We start from the raw sequence: 23,888 nt of genomic DNA on the forward strand, positions 1-23,888 counted from the left end.
ACTCCAATAATACAGCAGTATAACATTTTAAAAGATAGAACGAGCTTTGGTGCAAAGGTAAGGTTGCTCCACTTTGATCTAGATGTCAAAGTTTGAAACATGGAAACAGTCTCTTCTTGTGCAAGTGTAAGGCTATGCAACCCTCTCCAATCTGTACAGTGGTGGGAGCCTCATACATTTGGATGCCCTTATTTTTTTTAATTTTTAAAACTTTTTAAAAGAAATGTCATACAAGTAGATGAGAAACATCTTCTCCACACTCCAATTACAGACAACAATATTTCCCATATCCTTCATCAAATGGGAAAGATGTTCAGGTTTTTAAGAAAGATGCATAAACTAGAGGATGCTGAATGATTTAAATACCCAACATGGCAAAGAGAGAGGAGTCAGATGACAGAACATATTAAATCTGCCCATATGAGAGGACATTAACACCAGTGAAAGACTTACTCTTTTAGCCCATGTGCATACAGTTTAGGTGAAGCTCTAAAAGGTGGTCGTTCTTTAGAAGCATATGCTTTTGGGACTTCATTGTCTTGTATACGGGCAAATGGAGAGCACCCTTCAATCATCTGTTAATATCAATAAAAAGTGTTTGAAATATTAGAGAAAAGCTAATCCTCACATTCTTCTTCTCAAGCATGCAAACATGCAGATAAATTATTGACAACATATCAAGTGGCAGCTGCCACAAGCAATTTCATAAATGAGAATCTGGCATTTCGAGCATACAAATGCAAATCCACTTTTTAAGCAACTACGATACATAGCATATCAAAGCAAGTAATGGACCAGACTCAGAATTTTCAGGCCAAGGTAGTTTCAGAATTGAGTTAGGCTGCCCTTGGCTTGATGAAGCCCTGATGGAGGCCCACGTCCTATTATAAATCACACCTGATATATATTTTAATATATTCATCATAAAATGAACCCCAACCACCAAGATTCTCCCTTCCCATCCCTTTCCTGACCTTCTCTCCTCTCCTCTGATCCTCACCTCTTGTGCTACTCTCCACCACCCCCCACCACTGCCACACTAGTTGGGAGACCAGCCCTCCCATGTGTGTGGTCTCAACCAGCCCCATACACTAGCCAAGTAGCATGCCTCTGGCAGCCCCAAAAGTCTCACCCTTTTGCAATAGTCAGGCTCAAATCAGCACAGTGTGGAGCCAAGCATGGCATGTCCTGGATAGGTTGGCGCATACCCAGGCAAGAGGTTGTCTTAAAAGAACGGACCAGCTTTAAGCCCCCTTAAATGGAACATGAAATTATTTATAATTTACCATTGATCAATCATATCGATCAAATTCAAAACCGGCAAGTTTGTTCAAGCTAAACATTACATTTCAACTATATTCATTTACATCAACCACTAATTAAACTAGAAAAGTGGCATTTTTTTAGCTACCTATATTAGTAAGTAGTGTGCAATATAGCAACTTCATTATGTAAAGCAGCTTATATGAATCTGCATTCCAACATGCTGAACTATATAATTACTTGTAACATAAATTAGTCATTTATGGTTTATAATAACTTACGCTTTTCAAGTACTTAATATCTAAAATTAATCTGTTCAAAAATAGCAAATTCTGTCAAAATCAACAAAGCATTACCAGCCTTTGAAGATGATTTTGTATAAGATAAAAGAAATAAAAGATTAAAAAAACAAGACAAATGAGACAAACTGAAGAGGATATGCAGCCATAAGAAGCAAACAAATATGACAATTTTTGCAACACCAGAAACCACCCTCAAATTGACCACAATGACAAAAAAAAAACAAAAACAATGCACTATGACAATGGGAGATAAAAAGGAGGCTTACAATTTAGTGATAAAAAAATGGATTCATGACAAATAACAGGACTCAAGTAGCTGTACAGGATTATAAGAATATTGATTTACCTTCAAGTCTGAGAATGAAACCAGGATGCAACAAAGCAAGATCAGATATTCTCTGCAATGAAGTTTAATAGATATTGTGATTGTAAACCCAGCTGGGCTTCATGGAAATTACGTCAATATCTAGACAAGGTTTCACCTCCCACCTTTTACATTTTCAATTTGCCAAGATGAGAAAATGAAGGTTCCTACGAAGGGTGGCTAACACCGGCATGGGAAATAAGGCAAGGACTTCGATAAAAGGATAGCTGTTTTGGTGTGAATTCATAGTGATTCCTACTGCATGGGCATGCATTTTCCAACCTAGGATTACCCTGAGGAGCAAACATATACACTAATCAGGTCTAAGTTCAGTTCTCAGCTCAGGTCGAGTTAAAACCCCAGAGGCCTGCTATGTCACATCTAACATCAAGTCATGTCCATTCCTGGACAGATTAAGTTCTACACAATCCACAGAATAGACCACAAAATTAAGTGGGTCTGGTTTTGGAGATACTTGACCCAGCACATTCATTTACCTGGTCCCAGTCAGGCCTATTAGCATGTGGGGTTGGCCCAACCTGTATGCACACACATACAAGAGCGAAAACAAAGAAAAACAGAACTTCAAAATTGTATGGCCACAACATTTCAAAACAAAATAGCTTGAATAAAAGCACAGAAACCAACTTATAACAGAAAAGAGTGAATGATCACTAAAACTAAGACCCTAGATGGTTTAGTCCTTGCTCCACAACGACATAAATAACTCCATTGTTCTGCACAAAAATATTTATTTTTGTTCTTCATAACATCTAGCATGTCAGAACTGTGACTGCAGAAAGTGAAAAAACCTAAAAGGGACAATACCCTACTCCAACTGGAGCACTAATTTCATGAAATTCATTTCATGGTTCACAAAGGTTTTCAAAATGATGATGATTATATAGTAGATTACATAAAAGATAGTTTCAACTGAACCAATTATAGATTAGCACAAAAAAGCAGGAAATACAATATAGACAAACCCCATATGATACCATAAACAAGAGAAAAGATGGCAAACCAGCTCGCCATGTTAGCAAAATCAGTATAGTTCAAACAAGCAATATATTAAATTGGAATCAAATATCAAGACTAATCACAATCAAGGTTTTCACAATCTGACCATACTGCAGTACATACCACCACATACCGAGGTGTCTACCATACATAATGCATGATGTGCCGTGTCATATCAGCAAAATGAGTAGATACAGGGTTGGACTGCAGTACATACTACTGTTATGGTGCGTGATCCATACACACTCCCCCCTACCGTGATAATTCAAACATTGATCTCAATTCATACAAATTTCAACCCCCACATACTGTTCAAGCATAAGAGATGGAATAGTTCATAGATAAGATTGTTTGCAAAATCCATGAAATCGTTGAGCTGCTACTAGTTAGTAGAAAATATTTTTCATACATGTATTTAAGAATAGCATGCTTATATGTTTCGAGACTGCAATTTTACCTCCTGTAGAATCAAAGAAAATGAAAAGATATCCACTTTCGTATCGTATTCTTCATTCTGAAAGACCTCTGGAGCCATATACCTGCCTGTTCATTAAAAAAGAGCAATGATAAACAAAGCCTGCGCATTTAGAAAAATATTACAAAGGGTGCAATTAAACAGCATTTAACTGGTGAACCCAGTTATGCAGAAGTGTGACAAGAACTTCATGCAACAATTTATCTAGTAGAAATTTTAAAAAAACAAATCAGAAACTTGCTCCAAAAATTTATGTAGGTATTCTTCAACAACATTCCTCGCAAATATCACCATCAAGAAAAAGCTAAGATGTTCTGCCTAAATAATCTAGTCTGCACAACGCACACCATAGAATGAGTTAAGTTAGCCAGCTCAACTGACTGATTAAGCAAAACTTTCTGGAATCAAGATTCAAACAATGTGCTATCACGATCTCCCAGAGAATTTTCATCCTAGAGATTTCAACTCCTAGATTCATTCATCTTTCATGTTTGTCTTCTCTTCCACATGAAGTTCTGCTCATGAACTAAACATATAGTGACACATACTCATGGATTATGAATATTAGTCTAAAGATGGCACTAACATCTTCTAGGTATATGTACAAAGAATACCTCTTTCAGTTTATAAAGTTTTCTCTCTTCCATGCTTCTGTTTCATTTTACATAACACTTCATAGGATGAACAAATAAAAGCTGACAAGGCTGATTAATTTATGCATGTTGCGAAAAATTCAGGTTTATCCCTGAAGTTGGAGAAGAAGGATTACTAAAATGCAAAACTCTGTCCATCTATACTGTAAGCTCCAAACGTAAATAGTGCAAATCAATGACAATGCAACAAAAAGCAATTTGAAGTAGAAAAAAATAAAAATAAAGCTAGAACAGGTATCAGCTACACTTACATGCAGTGTCTTGACATGTCAATGGTCTGTCCTCTCTAACAGTTTTTGCCACTTTTAACAACTTGCTGACGCCAAAGTCTGCAACTTTCAAATGCCCGGAATCATCCCGCAAGATATTTCTGTTATCTTATAATAGGCAAATCATGTTCAAACAGATTCAGACTATTCAGACTATCCCACAAGAAAAATTCAGCTCTTATAGGAAGAAGAGAAGTGAAAATATAAAAAACATGATACATGTAATCACTTACGAAGGCTCAAGATCACGATGAATGATGGCTTCTGGTTTATGCTCATGCAAGTAATTCATTCCTCTAGCATATTTTTAGAGCACAAATTAGAACAAGCATGAAACGCTCAAGAGTAAATGAAATCTAATAAGTGTAAAAAAAATTAATATGAGTTACAGAATTAAAGAGCATTTTTTAGAAAATATTTCTCGATGTATCTAATTGAGAAGCGCAAAACACAAAAACAGAGAAAGTCAACAAACCTTGCAATATCAAGTGCAAATAGAACTGCCAATGCTGGCTTTAAAGCTCCCTTTCGTTTCAAAAAGTAGCAAAGATCACCCTGGAACCCAGAAAGAATTAACTAGAGAAAAAGTAAGCCAAACTAGTTAATGGATATGATATCGAATCTACAGATTTACAGTTATGCACACACATTAGAAATTTTAAGCATACAGACACATTGATGAAATTCCATCCCCTTCTTGTGCAGGCCCTACTTACCCTTCTCCATAAATTTGTCACACATTTACATGCTATTTACATGAATGATGCGTGTTGAAATTTTTCTGTGGAGAAACAGCCCCCAGCCTTTCTATTTCAGTGATGATTAATGCCACAAACACTAAATCACTATGGTCATTTCTGCACAACCCCTTCCAACAATTCTTATCTTTCAGTTGCCCTTGATGTCCAACCAGCACTAGACTCACAGAATTGGAACAACAAGGTCACATGAACACGCATGCAAGCATGTGTGTGCCCACACATGCACACATGTGCGCGTGCGCACACACAATGAAAAAAGGAAAAGGTGGGAAATATAGATAACAGAAAGCATTACTCATTCCACCAAGATGACACCATCACAAGGTCATGCACATAAAATATAGATAACAAAAACACTCTCCTTCCCAAACGCTATCACCATTTCAGGAAAACAGGTAATTGTGATAATGGACCATATATGGCAAAAACCATTACTTCTACAACAGAAAGATAAAGGAGTTGCATTTTTGGAAAAGAAATGAAGCATTTTGTAACGAATTCCAGAGAGACCTAAATATTAAAATATGTTACCCATTTTATAGAGATAAGGTCTTTACAAAGTCATAGATGCGTATAACAAAGATATAGATAACCATATAATTAATATGAAAACCAAGAAAGATAAGAAAATTATCAATGAAATTTCCCATCATTAATGCAAATTTTGTGGATGCCATCAACTGTTAAATTGTTCTTCAAACTTGAAAAGCAAATGTTGGAGTAGATGCAGCATCACATTAGTGCCTGCAGCCACTTGTATATGCTAAAAGAGAATACCCAATAAGCATGTCACTGCACAAAGAGGTTCAGATACAATATCTAAGTAAACATGACATGTATAAAATAAATTACATAATAAAAAAAGCATATAAATCGCATGTACAGATAAAGAGAATATTCAATACCTCCCTGCAGATTCTAAGTAGATATCCATACCTAGAGTTTGCCACCAGAATCAATCACAACTCATTGTATATCCCTTGAAAGGCAAAAGGAAGGTCAAGGAGGTCATGTAGCTGCCAAGATATAAGTGGTTAAAGTCGACATACATGCTAAGTTGCAATTTGCACCAGCTGGATGTTCGACAATACAAAGCCATCAGGAGGGGTTATGACCCTAATAACACATGAAGCAGTCGAAGTTTGGAGATGATATATAGAAGACATATATCTGACCGTCGTGAGAAGGACCATGAGCAAATTAAGATGGACACTGAAAGAAGCAAAATGGCACCTAAGCAGTAGGGAAATGATGCACAATGTTAATAAAGTGTAACTCCACAGCAATCACCCCAGTCACATATTGGAACAGTCTTTTTTAATCTGCCCATGTATCTAGATAGCAGGTCCAAGAAAATGTAAGGGAACTCTGATGTACTGCTTGGGATCCATTTTAACAAGGTAACATTTGTAATCCTCCTCATAACGCATTCCATGTAGTCCTTTTGGCTAAAATAATTTATAGAGCCCTCCAAAGCAGTCCTCCTCTCAACTCATAAATCATTACTAGAACAAGATCATAGATCTAATTGCCACAACAACACTTCTAGCAGAAAAAAAATCTAAATACCCAACTTATGTGCATAAATATAAGCATACCGACAATATCTCTAAGATGAAGAATGCAAATGTCCTGTCAAAAAAAAGGGGAACCTTATATTTGTTTCCAGTATGAACAAAAGAATATCCCCTCTAATAACCCCAACTAAGAAATATATACAAGGGATACAATGCTGATTGCCTGATAGGGCACGAAGTTATAATTTATAACTTCATATTGAAAGCAAAGGGTATTGTAGCTATAGCATCATCAATCAGACTAAAAATTGGTCTTCTTAATAACATTTAAAAAGTCATAGGTAAGTGTTGGGGGAAAAACCCCAAGTCATACATCCACGGAGGCGCTCAGCCAAAGAGCGCCGACCGGAAAGCTGCTCGGTCAGAGAGTGCCGACCAGAGAGCTGCTCGGCCGAAGAGCGCCAGCCGGAAAGTTGCTCGGCCAAAGAGTGCCGAACGGAGAGCTGCTCGGCCAAAGATCGCCGACCAGAAAGCTGCTCGGCCAAAGGATGCCGACCAGGAAGGCGCTCGACTAGAAGGCGCCGACCAGAGTGCGCGCCAAGAGGTGCCCAACCAAAATAAGCTGCTCGGTTAGAAAGTGCCGACCAAAGACAGCGCCGAGGCGCTCTGCTAGAAGGTGCTCGCCTAAAGGGCGCCGACCAGGAGTACTCAAAGCAACCCCGCCACAGGGCGCCCCATTGGGCGATCAGCTCGGCTCGGCACCCTTGCCGAGCCGATGCCTTAACCAAATGTTCAACCTCCGCCTAAAGTCCAAGGGACTTGACAACTCCTACGGCTTGCGACCTGCCACTATCTCCAAGCCATCGAGGCATAAGATCTCCTCAGGCGTTCGGCACGACCTGCCATTAATGCATGAGACTCCCTCAAGTCTCCGATGCACTCAGGCATTTAATGAACACGGCCCAAGACGATCTCCGGATCACTGAACCATCAGAACGTATGGCTCTCCCTGACCGCCGGTTCATTCGGTAATAAATGCACTTACCATCCACGGACCCCAGGCCCACCACAGCCGGCGGTTCAACCACTCCAACAGGTCCGATCGACCGTGACAACTCCCTGATTCCGGTCTGATCCGGTCCCGTTCTCCATTACGCCATTAATGGGCCAAATCGTGCCCTATTATTACAAAACAAGACAAACCTCCTGTCACCTCCCAGGTAACAAAAATCCTCCTATAAAAGAAAACCTGGAGGGAAAAGGGAGAGAGGACCAAAAAAGCAGAAAAAAACCCGGAGCTGGAGAGAACCCTCCTAGACCGGGGGAAAAAGGAAGAAAACAGCACAGACACAATTGAACACGGGATTCTCTTTGTCTTCTCCACATACTCTCTCCCCTGCTCTTCTCCACATACTTGCCCCCTCTGACTTAGGCATCGGAGGGCCGGCGCCGGGGAGCCCGGCCACCGGTTTTCTTTGCAGGACTTGCACACCCCCCCGCAGCAGAGGACGCAGCCAGCCGGCGCACCGCCGTCCGCCCCCTGCAGCAGCGGAGCTCCTCCTTCCCCGGCTTCACGGCGGCCCCCGGGTCCAATTTCCAGCAACAGTTGGCGCTAGAGGAAGGGACCGAGTTCGCTACCATGAAGCTAAGAAGCAAAGGGGCTTCCAACGCCTCTCGACGTCCTCCACCAAGCCCAGAATGTTCCGTTCGGAACTCACCACCCCCGGTTGAGCCAGCACCTCAAGTTCAACCGGAACAATTTGATGCCCTGGTGCAGCAAGTGCAGGCGTTGGCTACCGCCGTCCAAAGCTTGCAACCCAGGGGCATCCCAGCAGCACCGCCTCCCCCGGCTCCAGTTCAACCGGAGCCCCCTACAAGCGGGCTTCCTCTTCGAGGTCAGGACTCTCAAGTCCAGGCCTCCCTCTGGAGAGAGCACCCAGTCAGAGATCACGGAGGCTGTCCACAGCCTTCAGAAGCTGAGTCGGTTCCAGGGCAACCTGCACCCGGAGGAACCGCTGTAGCGATCCTCCAGAATAATGAACTCGACAAGAAGGTCGAAAAGCTGGAGCGCCAAATCCAGGCACTCCACGGGAGAAAATCGGGACGTAACGGCGACTTCGAGTTCAATACGAAGTCGCCCTTCTCCCAGGAGATTGAAGATGAACCGGTTCCCCTCCGGTTCAAGATGCCCCAGGTGGAGCCTTACAACGGCAAGGCAGATCCCTTTGACCACCTGGAGAGTTACCGGGTCTTAATGGCCCTACAAGGAGCCTCGGAAGCCATGATGTGCAAGGCTTTCCCGGCGACACTCCGAGGACCAGCCCGGCTTTGGTTTACCGGGCTGAAGCCGAGTACTGTCTCTTCCTTTGAGCAGCTCGGCAGACAATTTGCTGGCAACTTTGCCGCCAGCCAGCCCCAGCGGCGGACATCTGACTCCCTCCTTGACATCAAACAAAAGGAGGGAGAATCCTTCAAGGAGTACTTGGACCGGTTCACCGCCGCAACATGGGAAGTCCGGGAGCTTGACCAATCAATCGCCATGTCGGCGCTGAAGACTGGAGCCCGGTCCTACAGATTCCTCTTCTCGATTGAGAAGAATTTTCCAGCGGACCTTACAGAAATGTTCGCTCGAGCCCGGAAGTACGCCAAGGCTGAGGAAGCCGTGGCCGTCAGGCGGGGCGGGACCGAGCAGAACCCCAAGAAGAGGCGCCGTGAGGAACGCAGCCGACCCAGAAGCCCGTCTCCACGACGAGCTAAGAATCCGCCCCGCCCGAAAAGTCCACCCCGGTTGAGAGGACCGCCGCAGCAGAGGTCACTCCGCCCGAGGTTCCCACTGCAGGCCCGTGCACCTGAAGGGAGGTATGAAGAGTATACTCCCCTCAATGCTCCTCGGGCTGAAATCCTCATGGAGATTGAGAGTCGGGATTGCATCCGGCTCCCCCCTCCAAAGCCAGACACCAGAATCCGGCGTGATCTCCGGAAGTATTGCCGTTTTCACCGGGATCACGGCCATGATACCGAGGATTGTTATCAGCTCCGAAATGAGATCGAAGCACTCATTCGCCGAGGGGTGCTCGATCGGTTTGTACAAGGCCGGCGTGAAGGGAAGAAGCCAGCCGAAGGAGCAGCACAGCCTGAAGGTTCTAATGCCAACAGGCCCATCGCCGGCGTCATCAACACTATCCGAGGAGGGACCTCGGCTGGGGAAGCCTCAGGGGAAGGAGCCTCCTCGAAGCGCCCGCGCACCTCTGAAGCCATCTCCTTCTCAGATGACGATCTAGAGGGAGTCGAAACTCCCCATGATGATGCCATGGTCATCTCCATGATCATAAATAAATTTGATGTAAAACGCATCCTGGTTGATAATGGAAGCTCGGCGAATGTTTTGTATTTTGATGCTTATTGTAAAATGGGGATGACAAAAGAACAGCTACGGAGGATGAATGCTCCGCTAGTTGGATTCACTGGGGATTCAGTCCCAGTAGAGGGCGAGATCGACCTTCTGGTCACAGCCGGGCTCGCCCCTCGTGAAAGTACCGTGGGTATGAGCTTCCTTGTGATACACCTGCCCTCGGTTTACAACGCCATCCTTGGAAGGCCAGGACTCAACGCCCTCCGAGCAGCGGTCTCAACTCACCACCTGCTGATGCGATTCCCCACCAGCCAGGGAGTCGGTGAAGTCCGAGGGGACCAAATGGTGGCAAGGCGATGCTATCTAGCGACCCACGAGGCAAGACGACCAGCCGAGGTGCCCGCCCCAACGACTGACCAGCCCTCAACTGAAGTTATGGAGGCACGGGTCAACCCCCAGAAAGAGCGGGTAGAGCCTGGTGAGTTGTTAATTCAAGTTCCCTTACGAGAGAACTTTTCCGAGCTAACCGTGCAGATCGGCTCTGGCCTTGGCGAAAACGAGAGGAGTCGCCTCGTCGACTTCCTACGGGACAATATGGATGTCTTCGCCTGGTCGCCTGTAGATATGCCGGGGATAGACCCGGAGGTCATGGTCCACCGACTTCAGGTGAAGCCGACCTGCAAGCCCGTGCGGCAAAAGAAGCGAGGCGCCGCCCCTGAACGACAACGAGCAGCAGCCGAGGAGGTCGGCAAGCTCCTTGAAGCCGGTTTCATCCGGGAGATATCCTACCCGGAATGGCTCGCCAATGTGGTCCTCGTCAAAAAAGCTAGCGGAAAGTGGCGTATGTGCGTGGACTACACCGACCTGAATAAAGCCTGCCCGAAGGACAGCTTTCCACTTCCCAGCATTGACCAGCTCGTGGACTCCACCTCGGGTCACGAGCTGCTAGCATTCATGGACGCCTTTTCCGGATATAACCAGATCCGCATGGCGCCAGAAGACGAGGAAAAGACAGCCTTCATCACCAACGGGGGAACCTACTGCTACAAAGTGATGCCATTCGGTCTAAAAAATGCCGGGGCGACTTATCAAAGGCTGGTCAGCCGGATCTTCAAAGACCAAATAGGCCGAAACATGGAGGTCTATGTGGATGATATGCTGGTGAAAAGCAAGGCGGCGCAAGACCACATAGCCGACCTCAATGAAGCATTCTCCACACTCCGAAAGTACCAAATGAAGCTCAACCCAGCTAAATGTGCATTCGGGGTCACCTCCGGCAAATTCCTCGGCTTCATCATTACACAACGAGGAATCGAGGCCAATCCAGAGAAGATCCGAGCCCTCCAAAGGATGACGCCTCCCAGGACGGTCAAGGAGGTACAGCGGCTCACGGGCCGAGTGGCAGCCCTCGGGAGGTTTATCTCCCGCTCAGCCGAGCGCTGCCTTCCATTCTTTGCAGCCCTCAAGAAGCCGAAGAACTTTTTGTGGTCGGACGAGTGCCAGCAATCTTTTGAAGAGCTCAAGCACTTGCTGGCTTCCCCTCCCCTACTCACGAAGCCTCAACAGGGTGAGCTCCTCTACTTGTATTTAGCTGTCTCCCCTGTAGCAGTAAGCTCGGTCCTGGTCCGAGAGGAGGGGAAACTTCAGAAACCGGTGTATTACACCAGTCGGGTCTTAAGGGATGCTGAGACCCGATACTCCAAGCTTGAGAAGACCGCCTACGCTTTGGTCATCTCAGCTCGGAGGCTCCGACCCTACTTCCAAGCTCACACAGTGGCTGTGCTGACTGACCAGCCGATCAAGCAGATCCTGCAGAGATCAGATCGTGCGGGTCGGATCACTAAATGGGCCATTGAGCTCGGGGAATTCGACATTGAGTACCGGCCCAGACCGGCGATCAAAGCACAAGCACTCGCAGACTTTATAGCCGAGTGCACCATACCAGATGAGGTCGAGCCTGAACCTGAGCCACCGTTGGAACAGACCCCAAGTTTGACATGGACTCTACATGTCGATGGCTCTTCAAACTCGGGGGGTAGTGGAGCAGGATTTATTCTCACCAGCCCGGAGGGGGTGGTCGCCGAGCAGGCCCTGCGCCTCGAGTTTTCTGCTTCCAATAATATGGCGGAGTATGAAGCGCTCGTCGCCGGGCTTAAGCTAGCCAAAGAGCTAGGAGTGAAGGACTTGAAGGCCTTCAGTGATTCTCAGCTCGTCGTCAACCAAATTGTGGGCGACTTCGAAGCTAGAGACCCGACCATGCAGAAGTATCTCCAGAAGGTACGGGATCTCGCCTCGACCTTGGACTCTTTCCACATTCAACATATTGCCAGGTCGGAGAATCTCAGGGCCGACCAGCTATCAAAGCTGGCGTCCTCTCGCATGAGCGAGCTTCCCAAAGAGGCAGTCCTGGAATATCTCCAAAAGCCCAGCACAGACGAGCCCGAGCAGACCCTCTGCACCGAGCTCGAGCCAAGCTGGATAGATGGACTCACCAGCTATCTGCAAGACGAAACCCTCCCTGCTGATGTACGAGAGGCTCGCCGAATCAAGCGCCTCGCCACCCGATACATACTATACGAGGAAAAGCTCTATCGGAAATCCTTCACCTCTCCCCTTCTCAGATGCCTTCGCCCAACGGAAGCTAATTATGCCCTGCGCGAAGTCCACGAAGGAATTTGTGGAAACCATCTGGGAGGACGAGCCTTGGCCCATAAAATTCTGCGCCAAGGATATTATTGGCCGACACTCCAGAAGGATGCTATGGATTTCGTCCAAAGATGCGACCGGTGCCAAAGGAACGCCAATGTTCAGCGCCGGCCCTCGGCTCCTTTGACTTCTATCAGCTCCCCTTGGCCTTTTGCCCAGTGGGGAATTGACATCCTCGGGCCATTTCCTCTGGCCACCGGGCAAAGGAAGTTCCTGGTCGTCTCCATCGACTACTTCACTAAGTGGGTGGAAGCTGAGCCCCTCGCCCGGATCACCGAGCAGAAGATGCGGGATTTCGTTTGGAAATCCATCATTTGCAGATTTGGGCTCCCCCGCATCCTTATCTCTGACAACGGTCGCCAGTTCGACAACATCCATTTCAGAGAGTTCTGCTCCGAGCTTGGCATTGACCACCGCTTCACCTCGGTCGCGCATCCTCAGACAAACGGAGAAACCGAGGTAACAAATCGTACTATTTTGCAGGATCTCAAAACCAGGCTCGACAAATCCAAAGGACAATGGGTCGAAGACCTATACAATGTCCTGTGGGCTTACCGGACTACGTTCCGCGTCCCCACCGGCGAGACTCCCTTCAACCTGACATATGGGACGGAGGCCGTCATTCCACTAGAGATTGGGCTCCCCTCTCCAAGAGTCGAGCACCACGATGCTAGCTCCAACTCTTCGCAGCTCAGAGGTAACCTCGACCTGATCGAGGAAACAAGGGAGGTCGCCCGAGTGCGTATGGCGAGGTACCAACAAAAGACAGCTCAGTACTACAACGCCAGGGTCAAAGTCAAATCTTTCAGACCAGGGGACCTTGTCCTAAGAAGAGCTGAAACCTCCCGACCAACTGAGCGAGGGAAGCTGGCCCCGAATTGGGAGGGACCATACCGAGTCACGCACATTCGCCGACCCGGAGCTTATCAATTGGAGTCTCTAAATGGGACTCCCATTCCGCGGAGCTGGAGCTCTGAAAATCTCCGCGTGTACCACCAGTAGAACCCTAAGGGGTCCCTCATTATTCAACCATTAAATTCCATTCTATGAATTTCACTCTATGAATTTCATTTCACGATAAACTGATGGTTTGCGGACTTATTCCGAGCTCACCAATTTTCTTGATTATCCCATGGCATCAGGTTTATTCTTCTTCCCTAACCACGGTTGGGATGCCCTGATACCTCGGGATGATGGAGTACCTGCGTGGACTCCCTGAAGATGTCCATGAGTTTATGGTGCGCTCTCCATCAGCGAGCTCGGCTCGTTCTCCTACCCTGGCCACGGTCAGGATGCCCCGAGACGTCGGGACGCCCCGATTACCGGGAAGCTCGAGGCGTCGAGACATGAGTAGCGGTCCTCTCTGACCGGACGAGCTCGGCTCGTGCTCCATCGACTATTGAGTAGCGGTCCTCTCTGACCGGACGAGCTCGGCTCGTGCTCCATCGATTATTGAGTAGCGGTCCTCTCTGACCGGACGAGCTCGGCTCGTGCTCCATCGACTATTGAGTAGCGGTCCTCTCTGACCGGACGAGCTCGGCTCGTGCTCCATCGACTATTGAGTAGCGGTCCTCTCTGACCGGACGAGCTCGGCTCGTGCTCCATCGACTATTGAGTAGCGGTCCTCTCTGACCGGACGAGCTCGGCTCGTGCTCCATCGACTATTGAGTAGCGGTCCTCTCTGACCGGACGAGCTCGGCTCGTGCTCCATCGATTGTTGAGTAGCGGTTCTCTGACCGGACGAGCTCGGCTCGTGCTCCATTTATTGAGTAGCGGTCCTCTCTGACCGGACGAGCTCGGCTCGTGCTCCATCGACTATTGAGTAGCGGTCCTCTCTGACCGGACGAGCTCGGCTCGTGCTCCATCGATTATTGAGTAGCGGTCCTCTCTGACCGGACGAGCTCGGCTCGTGCTCCATCGACTATTGAGTAGCGGTCCTCTCTGACCGGACGAGCTCGGCTCGTGCTCCATCGATTGTTGAATAGCGGTCCTCTCTGACCGGACGAGCTCGGCTCGTGCTCCATTTATTGAGTAGCGGTCCTCTCTGACCGGACGAGCTCGGCTCGTGCTCCATCGATTGTTGAATAGCGGTCCTCTGACCGGACGAGCTCGGCTCGTGCTCCTACCCCGACCTCGGCCGGGATGCCTCGAGACGTCAAGACGCCCCGGTTCATCGGGATGCCCCGATACGTTGGGATGTTGTCTTTATTGGCCAAACGAGCTCGGCTCATTCTTTACCAGCTTCAACCAACGAGCTCGGCTCGTTCCTTCATCGATGGATTTCTCTGTCGACGCCCTCCAAAAACGGAGTGGTTTTTACATTACCCATTATTGGATGCTCATGACACCGACACATTGTTGCAAGTCCGGTGAATCCCCGTCACGGGCTGACGGGTATGCAGTCCATTTGTAAGAAAAGAATCCGGTTCGCCCCGGCAACCCGAGGCTCGGATTCGAAATTCGCCGCATTAAGAAGTCCCAAGTCCTAACGACCGCCCTAGGGCTTAGTCGAATTCTGGACTAGGCTCGGAAAAACGTTCCGAGCCCAAACCCTTGGTATAAGCACAAGCGTTGCTACACCATTAGTCGAAGAACCGAGCAATGGAGCTCGGCAAGCCAAACTCTAACTCAAAACCCTGTGGCGGGAAAAGCTCAGGCCCTAGAGCCCATATCCTCGGAACCTAAAACAGATCCGAGCAGAGAAACTTAAACTACAATAGACGAGTTTCCACACAAATGAATATTCATTTCAAAAAGCCCGGAGGCCTAGTACAAGAGCTCGGACCCGGCCTTAACAAAGTATAGAGGCCGCTCCGGCTTACAAAAAAGAAAAAGAAGATAGGAAAAAGGGGAAAACTACACCAAGGGCTCAGGCCCGGCGACTTCAGGAACAGTTGGCTCTTCTGCGGCCGAGGCCCCCACGGTGGCTTTGGGAGCTGCCTCGGTGACCTCGAGAGCGATCTCGCCTTCTTCAGCTTGACCCTCCTGGTCGGTCCCGCCAGAGGTTGGAACCTCTACCTCCGCCTCCGCTTCTGGGTTTTCGACCCCAGCGCCTGGTTGAAGCAGGCTAAGGTCGAAATCTGGGAGAAGTCGCCGCAACTGATTGCGGAAGTCCTGGAAGCCCTGGATGAGACCATTGACGCCTTCCTCTTCCATCAAGTCGCGAAACTCTTCCGATTCGCGGAAGAGCTTGACGGCGTCCTGGGCCTGCTCCCGGGCCTCCTTCTCTCGAGCCTCGTGGTAGGCGGCCTTCCGCTCCAAAATCTTTATTTCTCTCTCGCGATCCGGCGAGCAGAGATTGCACGTCAAGTAGACGGATCTCGAGATCTCGGACCTTTATTCGAGCCTCCCCCACCTCCTGCTCGCGTATAGCGAGCGACGATTCGGCCTCCGTCCGGCGGGCCTCCGCGGCGCGCACTTCAGACATAGTCAAAGAGTGCGCGCCCTTCTCCTCTTCAAGTTCGGCGACCAGAGTCCGAACCTCGTCTTCGGCCGCCCATAGCTTCGCTTGAAGCACTTTCTGCTCGGCCTCAGACGCGAGGAACTTTGTTTCGGCCTCCTCGCGCCCCCTTTGATGCCTTCGGGCCCGGTCCCGATAGTCCTGGATGATGTGAATCATCGTCTCGGTCTCGTGGAGGCGCTGCAAGAGGGACATGTAAGAAACAGTTTTAAGCCGAAACACAAATTTGCACAGAGATAAAAGCTGACTTACTCGGATGGAAGAGCAAATAGCGGAGTCCATGAACTCGCCGTAGTTCATGGACCGAATTTTGGCCTGGTCGGCCGGGAGCAGCGCGACCCGAAGAACTTCGCGCGCCACTTGTGCATTATCGAGGGCCGAGTCGCCCTCGAAAAAAGCCCATCCAGGAGCGTAAGGCACCCGCTCCTGAGGACCCGAAGAACCCGCCAGACCGGCCTCAGCTGGCCTGGGTGCGGCCGACCCCGTTGCTTCTTGGCTATTCCCCGGCTCAGAGCTGGGGAATTGGGGTCGAGTAGACGGCTGACCGGACCGCTGCGTGGTAGAGGTGGGGCGTGCGAGCGCCAGATCTGTTGAGGTCCTCCCTCCCTGGTCGGAATTTGGAGCTTCTTGCCGACCAGGGACTTGCGAAATCGGCACCGGACACGGAAGTGCCATCGTGGCTCCGCCAGAGCCCACGCCCTCTCCCCGACCAGCCTCAGGGCGCACGGGGCGAGAAGCGCGCGCCTCAACTGTTGTGGTCGTCGAGGTCTTCGCCGAGGTCTTTGCTTTCTTCCTCGGCTCGGTCGGTTCTCCTGAGAGTTCGGCCGCCCTCTTCTGGAAGCGGGCGTAAAGGACTTCGCTCTTGGTCACCATTTTTGCGATGTCTGCAAAGATAAGCAAAATTAGAACATTAGAACAATAAGGAAATAAGAAGTTGCTGTAACTATCCTTACCCTGAGGACGTGCCGAGCTCAAGCCCACGTTCACCAGGGCGTCCTCGCTAATGAGGCCGTTCAGCAAAATCCCGTCCCCAAGGCTGCGGATGGTATCGAAGATCTCCTGCTCACGCGGAGAAAGCTGGGGGAGCCTGTTGATGGATTTAAGTTGGGCCGGCCTCCACCTGGGGTCAAACCCCCAGGACCGTTCAGAACCCAGGAAGAAGAATTTCTCCTTCCAACCATGAATGGATGAGGGGGCACCATGAAAAAGTGGCCGACCCACCCGGAGGGCGATGTAGAGCCACTCCCCGTCTCCCGAGTTCGACTTGAAAATAAAAAGTCGCCGGAAGACGTTGACAGAGGTAGGAATCCCCTGTAGTAAACACAGTGACAGGAAACCCATCACTGTCCTCCAAGCGTTTGGAGTGAGTTGCGCCGGAACCAACTGGCATACCGCCAGCAACTCATTCACAAAGCTGTGAAGAGGAAATCGGAGGCCGGCCCAGAGTGACTCCGAGTGCACTCCGATCCAGCCTACCGGAGGATCGGTTACCCGATCCCTTCGCCTGGCGGGTTCCAAACGGAACCCGTGAAGAGGAAAAAACCACTCTTCGGTCATCTCGACCTCCAGGACACTCATGGTGGATACTACTTCGCTAGGCAACGAACCCATTACAAGAGAGGGAAATCAAAAAGAAGGGGGACCTGGGAAAGATGCCGGAGAAAAGGGACTTCGGTCTGAGGAAGGCTGGGAGAATAGGAAGCTGGAAGCAGAAGGCAATAGAAAGAGGACAGGGGGCCGGGGGAGAGTTTATATAGACCTCCCCAACGGCCCGGATCAGCGAAGAAAACGCTGCGTCCCGGTTAGATGATAACACGTGTCGGTCTAAAAGACAGAACGACGCATTTAATTAGGGCTAGCGCTTCGAACATCGAAGCGCCCCATCGGATCGTGCGGAAAGGCGTCCGCAATCGAAGATCGTGCGGCCCCATCATGAGCCCACGACGCGAGGACGCTTCGCAAAAAGTGTCCGAATAATGAGGCTTTTCGGGAAGGAAGAGACGCCGCCTATTAAAGGCACCTCGAAGCTTCCGATAATTCAAAACGCGCAGTAAATCGAAATTTTCGGAATTCGTAATGACCCAACTAAAGCTACTTCCCGCGCTCCAGCTGGTAGCCAACTGGAACTCGGAAGTCGGGGGGTAGTGTTGGGGGAAAAACCCCAAGTCATACATCCACGGAGGCGCTCAGCCAAAGAGCGCCGACCGGAAAGCTGCTCGGTCAGAGAGTGCCGACCAGAGAGCTGCTCGGCCGAAGAGCGCCAGCCGGAAAGTTGCTCGGCCAAAGAGTGCCGAACGGAGAGCTGCTCGGCCAAAGATCGCCGACCAGAAAGCTGCTCGGCCAAAGGATGCCGACCAGGAAGGCGCTCGACTAGAAGGCGCCGACCAGAGTGCGCGCCAAGAGGTGCCCAACCAAAATAAGCTGCTCGGTTAGAAAGTGCCGACCAAAGACAGCGCCGAGGCGCTCTGCTAGAAGGTGCTCGCCTAAAGGGCGCCGACCAGGAGTACTCAAAGCAGCCCCGCCACAGGGCGCCCCATTGGGCGATCAGCTCGGCTCGGCACCCTTGCCGAGCCGATGCCTTAACCAAATGTTCAACCTCCGCCTAAAGTCCAAGGGACTTGACAACTCCTACGGCTTGCGACCTGCCACTATCTCCAAGCCATCAAGGCATAAGATCTCCTCAGGCGTTCGGCACGACCTGCCATTAATGCATGAGACTCCCTCAAGTCTCCGATGCACTCAGGCATTTAATGAACACGGCCCAAGACGATCTCCGGATCACTGAACCATCAGAACGTATGGCTCTCCCTGACCGCCGGTTCATTCGGTAATAAATGCACTTACCATCCACGGACCCCAGGCCCACCACAGCCGGCGGTTCAACCACTCCAACAGGTCCGATCGACCGTGACAACTCCCTGATTCCGGTCTGATCCGGTCCCGTTCTCCATTACGCCATTAATGGGCCAAATCGTGCCCAATTATTACAAAACAGGACAAACCTCCTGTCACCTCCCAGGTAACAAAAATCCTCCTATAAAAAGAAACCTGGAGGGAAAAGGGAGAGAGGACCAAAAAAGCAGAAAAAAACCCGGAGCTGGAGAGAACCCTCCTAGACCGGGGGAAAAAGGAAGAAAACAGCACAGACACAATTGAACACGGGATTCTCTTTGTCTTCTCCACATACTCTCTCCCCTGCTCTTCTCCACATACTTGCCCCCTCTGACTTAGGCATCGGAGGGCCGGCGCCGGGGAGCCCGGCCACCGGTTTTCTTTGCAGGACTTGCACACCCCCCCGCAGCGGAGGACGCAGCCAGCCGGCGCACCGCCGTCCGCCCCCTGCAGCAGCGGAGCTCCTCCTTCCCCGGCTTCACGGCGGCCCCCGGGTCCAATTTCCAGCAACAGTAAGATTGCTAAATAGGCAGATACTGATAATTATACAGAAAAAAGCTTCACATAGAAAGAAATAATATTTTAAGCTACTTAAGTTTAACAAGGACAAAGTTGAGTAATTTTCATTATCCAAGCAGAATGACATTCAGAGATTTAGCAACCACCTTGGGCAAATATTCTGTGACTATCATCATAGGACTACTTTGAGTGACGGCACCCAGAAACTGGACTACATTTGGATGCCGTATTTGCTGAAGCAATGCAAGCTCATCCCTAAATGCTCTTCTGCAAAATTCATAGATAGGTTAACGATGTCAGATGGAAAATGGTACAGGATGAAAAGGAAAAATAGATGGCAAGTAGATATGTTGATAAGAAGCAAGCATCAAAATATGTAGACAGTGTAGGACCAACCAACATTTTATCCTCGTCAGTAATTACATCTTCGTCAAGCTTTTTAACTGCGACTTGAATTCCACGCCATGTTGCTACACGAAATGTTCCCTGAAAAAAACGAAGAAACCAAATTCATATAATAAAGAAACTTAATAAAGAAACATCTAATATCAACATTTCAACAATTGTTATTGCAAACAGTTCAGTAACTAGGAAACAGGTCCTCAGCGATTGGCTGCATCATCATTGTTTGGTTGCGAAAAAAATCTCTTGTATGGTAAATTAGGAAAACCCTAAGCACAGGATTCAGAAAGTATACAAATATCACATCCTTTTAAACCAACAAAACTAAAGAGAATATATAATGCAACAATGAGATTTTTAATCTAAAATTAAAGGAATCAAAGCTCAATAAACAAATTTTGCAATTCAGTATTGCTAGCATAACACAGAAATCTCACAGAAAAAGTTACATAACTGTCTTAACTCTGGAAGTGTAGCCCTCCAATTGTCCTGTTTTCAACTGAAAAAATACTTGCCAACAATAAAAGAACTTATCATCAACCATGCAAATTTTTTATAATGAGATTTTTTGGTTGTCACAAGATTATGCCGCTAAAACATTTCTCTTTGCACAAACAACAGATCTCGTGAAACTAATAAGGCGATATCAAGTTATTAGTTTAGAGGCTATAAGATGTTCAATTCACTGTATTATTCCTTATTAGAACCGTATTATTACTTATTAGAGCAACCCAATTTGGATATGATTTAGATCGCAATTTGGAGCTACATATCCTGGAGCCAGATCGGGTATAGGTAAAACAGCACCCGTTTTAGCTAGATGAGACTTCACTTGTTCAAATCATTAAGGCTCAGTTTGAGATTGCCTTTAGTAGTAGAGCTTTTGGAGCTTTTGAAAATAGAGTTTTTGGAAGTAGAGCTTCTGAGAAGTAGAGTGTGAGGACCGTGCGGGCGTGTGTTTAGTCCTACATCGGTCATTCGCTGGATAGATTTTGGGTACTTATACAGGATCAAGGAAGCCAAATAATACCTTCCAGCTAGCCTTTTGGGTGAAGTCATAAATTATTACAAATGGTATCAGAGCGGACCCGGTTCATAATCCATGTGGACTAGGAACACTGTAACACGAATCCATTGGGGTTGATTATGAGCCGATCGTAGTGCTTTTGATTAGATTTGAATAGATTTGAACGCTTAGCCTGACAAAGACGTCAGGGCTTAAACGGAAAGAGTATGTGAGGACCCGTGCGGGCGTGTGTTTAGTCCTACATCGGTTACTCGTTGGGTAGATTTTAGATACTTATATATGATCAAGGAACCCAATTAACACCTTCCGGCTAGCCTTTTTGGGTGAGATCCTGGGATATTACATAGAGCTTCTGAGAAGTAGAGCTTTTACAATAAGTTGTTTGCTATTTGGTAACTATATTTTTAAAGTATTGTAAAACTTTAACTTATGTTTGGTAGCCAAACTAAGAAAGTGCTCTTGGTATGATAAAATAACAATAAAGAACACTATATGGTATTATACAGTAGAGTATAATACAATGTATTGATATAATATTACATATTATTATATATTAAAATATTATTCCACAATATCATATTATTATAGTGTAATATAATGTGATATAATATTGTAATGTAATACAATATTATATTTATAGTATAACAATATGATATGATATCATATACTATAATATAGTAATGTATTATTATATTATTATAATAATATAATGTAATAATATAATATAATAAATATATTTATACTATAATAATATAATATGAAGTGATATGATATGATATTATGGAGGTAATTATGAGATTTGTTCGTAGGTATTTTGGCCACTACAAAAATTTTATTAAAGCAAATTAGCTTCCATGTTTTTTTACCAAACATCATTATACCATCCGAAAGTGTTGTTAGAGGGCAAAAAAGGGCTTTCTGGCACCCCAAAAGTTTTGCCAAATTGGGCCTAAAACAATTTGAAAGCTCTGTCCTAGCTCCAAAATTTAGATTCAGCCAAATCCTCTGCATGAACTGATTTGGATTGCACTCACGGTTTTCATCTCATCCAAGATCTTAGTTAGTATTGGTACCGGTATGCCTTGATATGATATTTAGGAAATCTCAGCCTGTACCATCTCAGCCAATATAAACTGATAAATTTCAAGATCTCAACTAATATTAACATAAACATATCAGCCAATATATTTCAGTCACCTTTTTACCTCTCCAAACATGTTTTTTTCAATAATTAATATCAAAATCAATGCTTCAGCATAGTTGGTATTGATTTCAAAATCAATGGTTCAACATAGTTGCCGATGTTGGATTTGCTATATCAGCCAAGATTTCGATACCTCAGTCCTAAAATGTTGACAGAGAAATCAGAAAATCTTGGCTCTTTCCAAATTTTCCTAATTTCCATATCAGTCAAGATAAACCAAGATCTCCATTCATCTTGATCTTGGTCACTCACCCAAGGCAATCTCGGTTTTTCAAAACCAAGATTGCATTCTAGGGAACGTCAAATACGGGCTTGACCAGATCCATTACCCCTAAATAACAGCATTAAAGGAGAGTGAACAGACGGAGTAGGGATGGTCAATTTGGAAAAGTGAGAAGAGTTGAGAGTATTGAATAACTAATTATTGTCCTGACCTACATAATAACATGATGCAGACCACCCTATTTTGGCTTTGTATCAATCAATACAAAATTCAAAGGCCATCATGCATACCCTAGATTGGATGCAATCTGGGTCATTTCATGCAATTCATGAGGTTGGGGTGTTTTTTTCGAGCCAAAATGTGAATTTTGCTATTGGCAGTTCACTACCAAACCAGCATTGAGCTCATTCTGAGGATGTTGTTGGGTGCACGTAACATGTGGCTACTCATTTTCTAAATTCAAACCTGACCTTTGATAATTTTTCTCCATATAGCCTCAACGGATAGGCCACTCATGTCTCATAAAATTATTTCCATAACCCAATTAAATCCCGGCAATCTAGGTCCTAAGAGGGGTGGACAGGGAGAGACCTGCCCTTTAGCAATTTTTGCACAAAATGACTGCATAGGACTTGAATACATACCATTGCACTTGTCAGCTCAAGCCTGTTACCACTGCACCAAGCAATGGCCCTTTGTATCTCAATTTATTAATGTAGACTTTTTTGGCACATCAACAAAATCAAGTATCTTCTATCACACATCAACAAATCGATTGAAATAGTCCATTACAAGGAAAACAAAATTTGATGACAAAATTGGTTCCAATAACTGAAGATTACTGGTCACTAGAGGCAAATACAAAAAAACAATAGATATGATGTGCCCTGTATAGATACCGACTTATGTTGAATAGTAAAATATTTTTTTATTAATTCTAGAAAGGTAAGATAAGTTGTTTTATAATTGAATTGGTAACTATAACTAAAAGTTAAAAACGCACCTTATATTCAAGCTCAAATATTTTCTAAAATATTCAATTCCAATGCCCCCTACATTACACTAAAGTTATCGCTTTAATAATGCTACCTAATATTTGTGGGGAAAAAAGGCTACTTTCTACCATTGCCTTAATTTTCACCAACTGAGACCAAGATGATGTTGAAATCTCGGTTTACATCGACTGAGATGCAAAGTGGAGAAATTTGGAAAGATCCATGATTTTTTCCAAGATCTTAGCCACTATTTAGGACCGAGAAACCAAAACCTTGGCCGATATGTAGCAATTATTTTAAGGCATTGATTTTGGGGCTTGTTAATTAAAATATCCATTTAAGGAAGTAAAAGTTGATAGCAAATGTTAGTCAATTTATCAATATCGAGATTTACCGTAGCGGTCAGTACTGTACCGTACCGAGCAAACCATATTGTACTGCTACTGAACTGGTATGCAGTCTCGTACCGTACCAATACTTGGTA

General features: G+C 46.6%; 2 protein-coding genes across 3 annotated transcripts in view; both read right to left on the reverse strand.

Annotated features, from left to right (window-relative positions):
• Positions 1 to 23,888, reverse strand: part of LOC103708951 (integrin-linked protein kinase 1-like) — a 31,044-nt gene that overhangs the window by 2,053 nt on the left and 5,103 nt on the right. For both annotated transcript variants that reach the window (XM_039131152.1, XM_039131151.1), the window contains exons 4-10: positions 19,954 to 20,039; positions 19,700 to 19,820; positions 4,822 to 4,901; positions 4,580 to 4,642; positions 4,329 to 4,447; positions 3,407 to 3,492; positions 454 to 575 (exon numbers count right to left, since the gene is read on the reverse strand). In XM_039131152.1, coding sequence (XP_038987080.1) covers positions 454 to 575; positions 3,407 to 3,492; positions 4,329 to 4,447; positions 4,580 to 4,642; positions 4,822 to 4,901; positions 19,700 to 19,820; positions 19,954 to 20,039 — 677 coding nt within the window. The remainder of the gene's footprint in view (positions 1 to 453; positions 576 to 3,406; positions 3,493 to 4,328; positions 4,448 to 4,579; positions 4,643 to 4,821; positions 4,902 to 19,699; positions 19,821 to 19,953; positions 20,040 to 23,888) is intronic.
• LOC120112301 lies at positions 14,883 to 18,048 on the reverse strand. The gene is made up of 2 exons (XM_039131150.1): positions 16,395 to 18,048; positions 14,883 to 16,322 (listed from the first exon to the last, which is right to left on the reverse strand). The coding sequence occupies exons 1-2, from the start codon at positions 17,751 to 17,753 to the stop codon at positions 15,750 to 15,752; spliced, it is 1,932 nt and encodes a 643-aa protein (XP_038987078.1). The 5' UTR covers positions 17,754 to 18,048; the 3' UTR covers positions 14,883 to 15,749.

The sequence above is a fragment of the Phoenix dactylifera genome, chromosome 11 (genome assembly GCF_009389715.1).
Source record: "Phoenix dactylifera cultivar Barhee BC4 chromosome 11, palm_55x_up_171113_PBpolish2nd_filt_p, whole genome shotgun sequence".
NCBI classification, from domain to species: domain Eukaryota; kingdom Viridiplantae; phylum Streptophyta; class Magnoliopsida; order Arecales; family Arecaceae; genus Phoenix; species Phoenix dactylifera.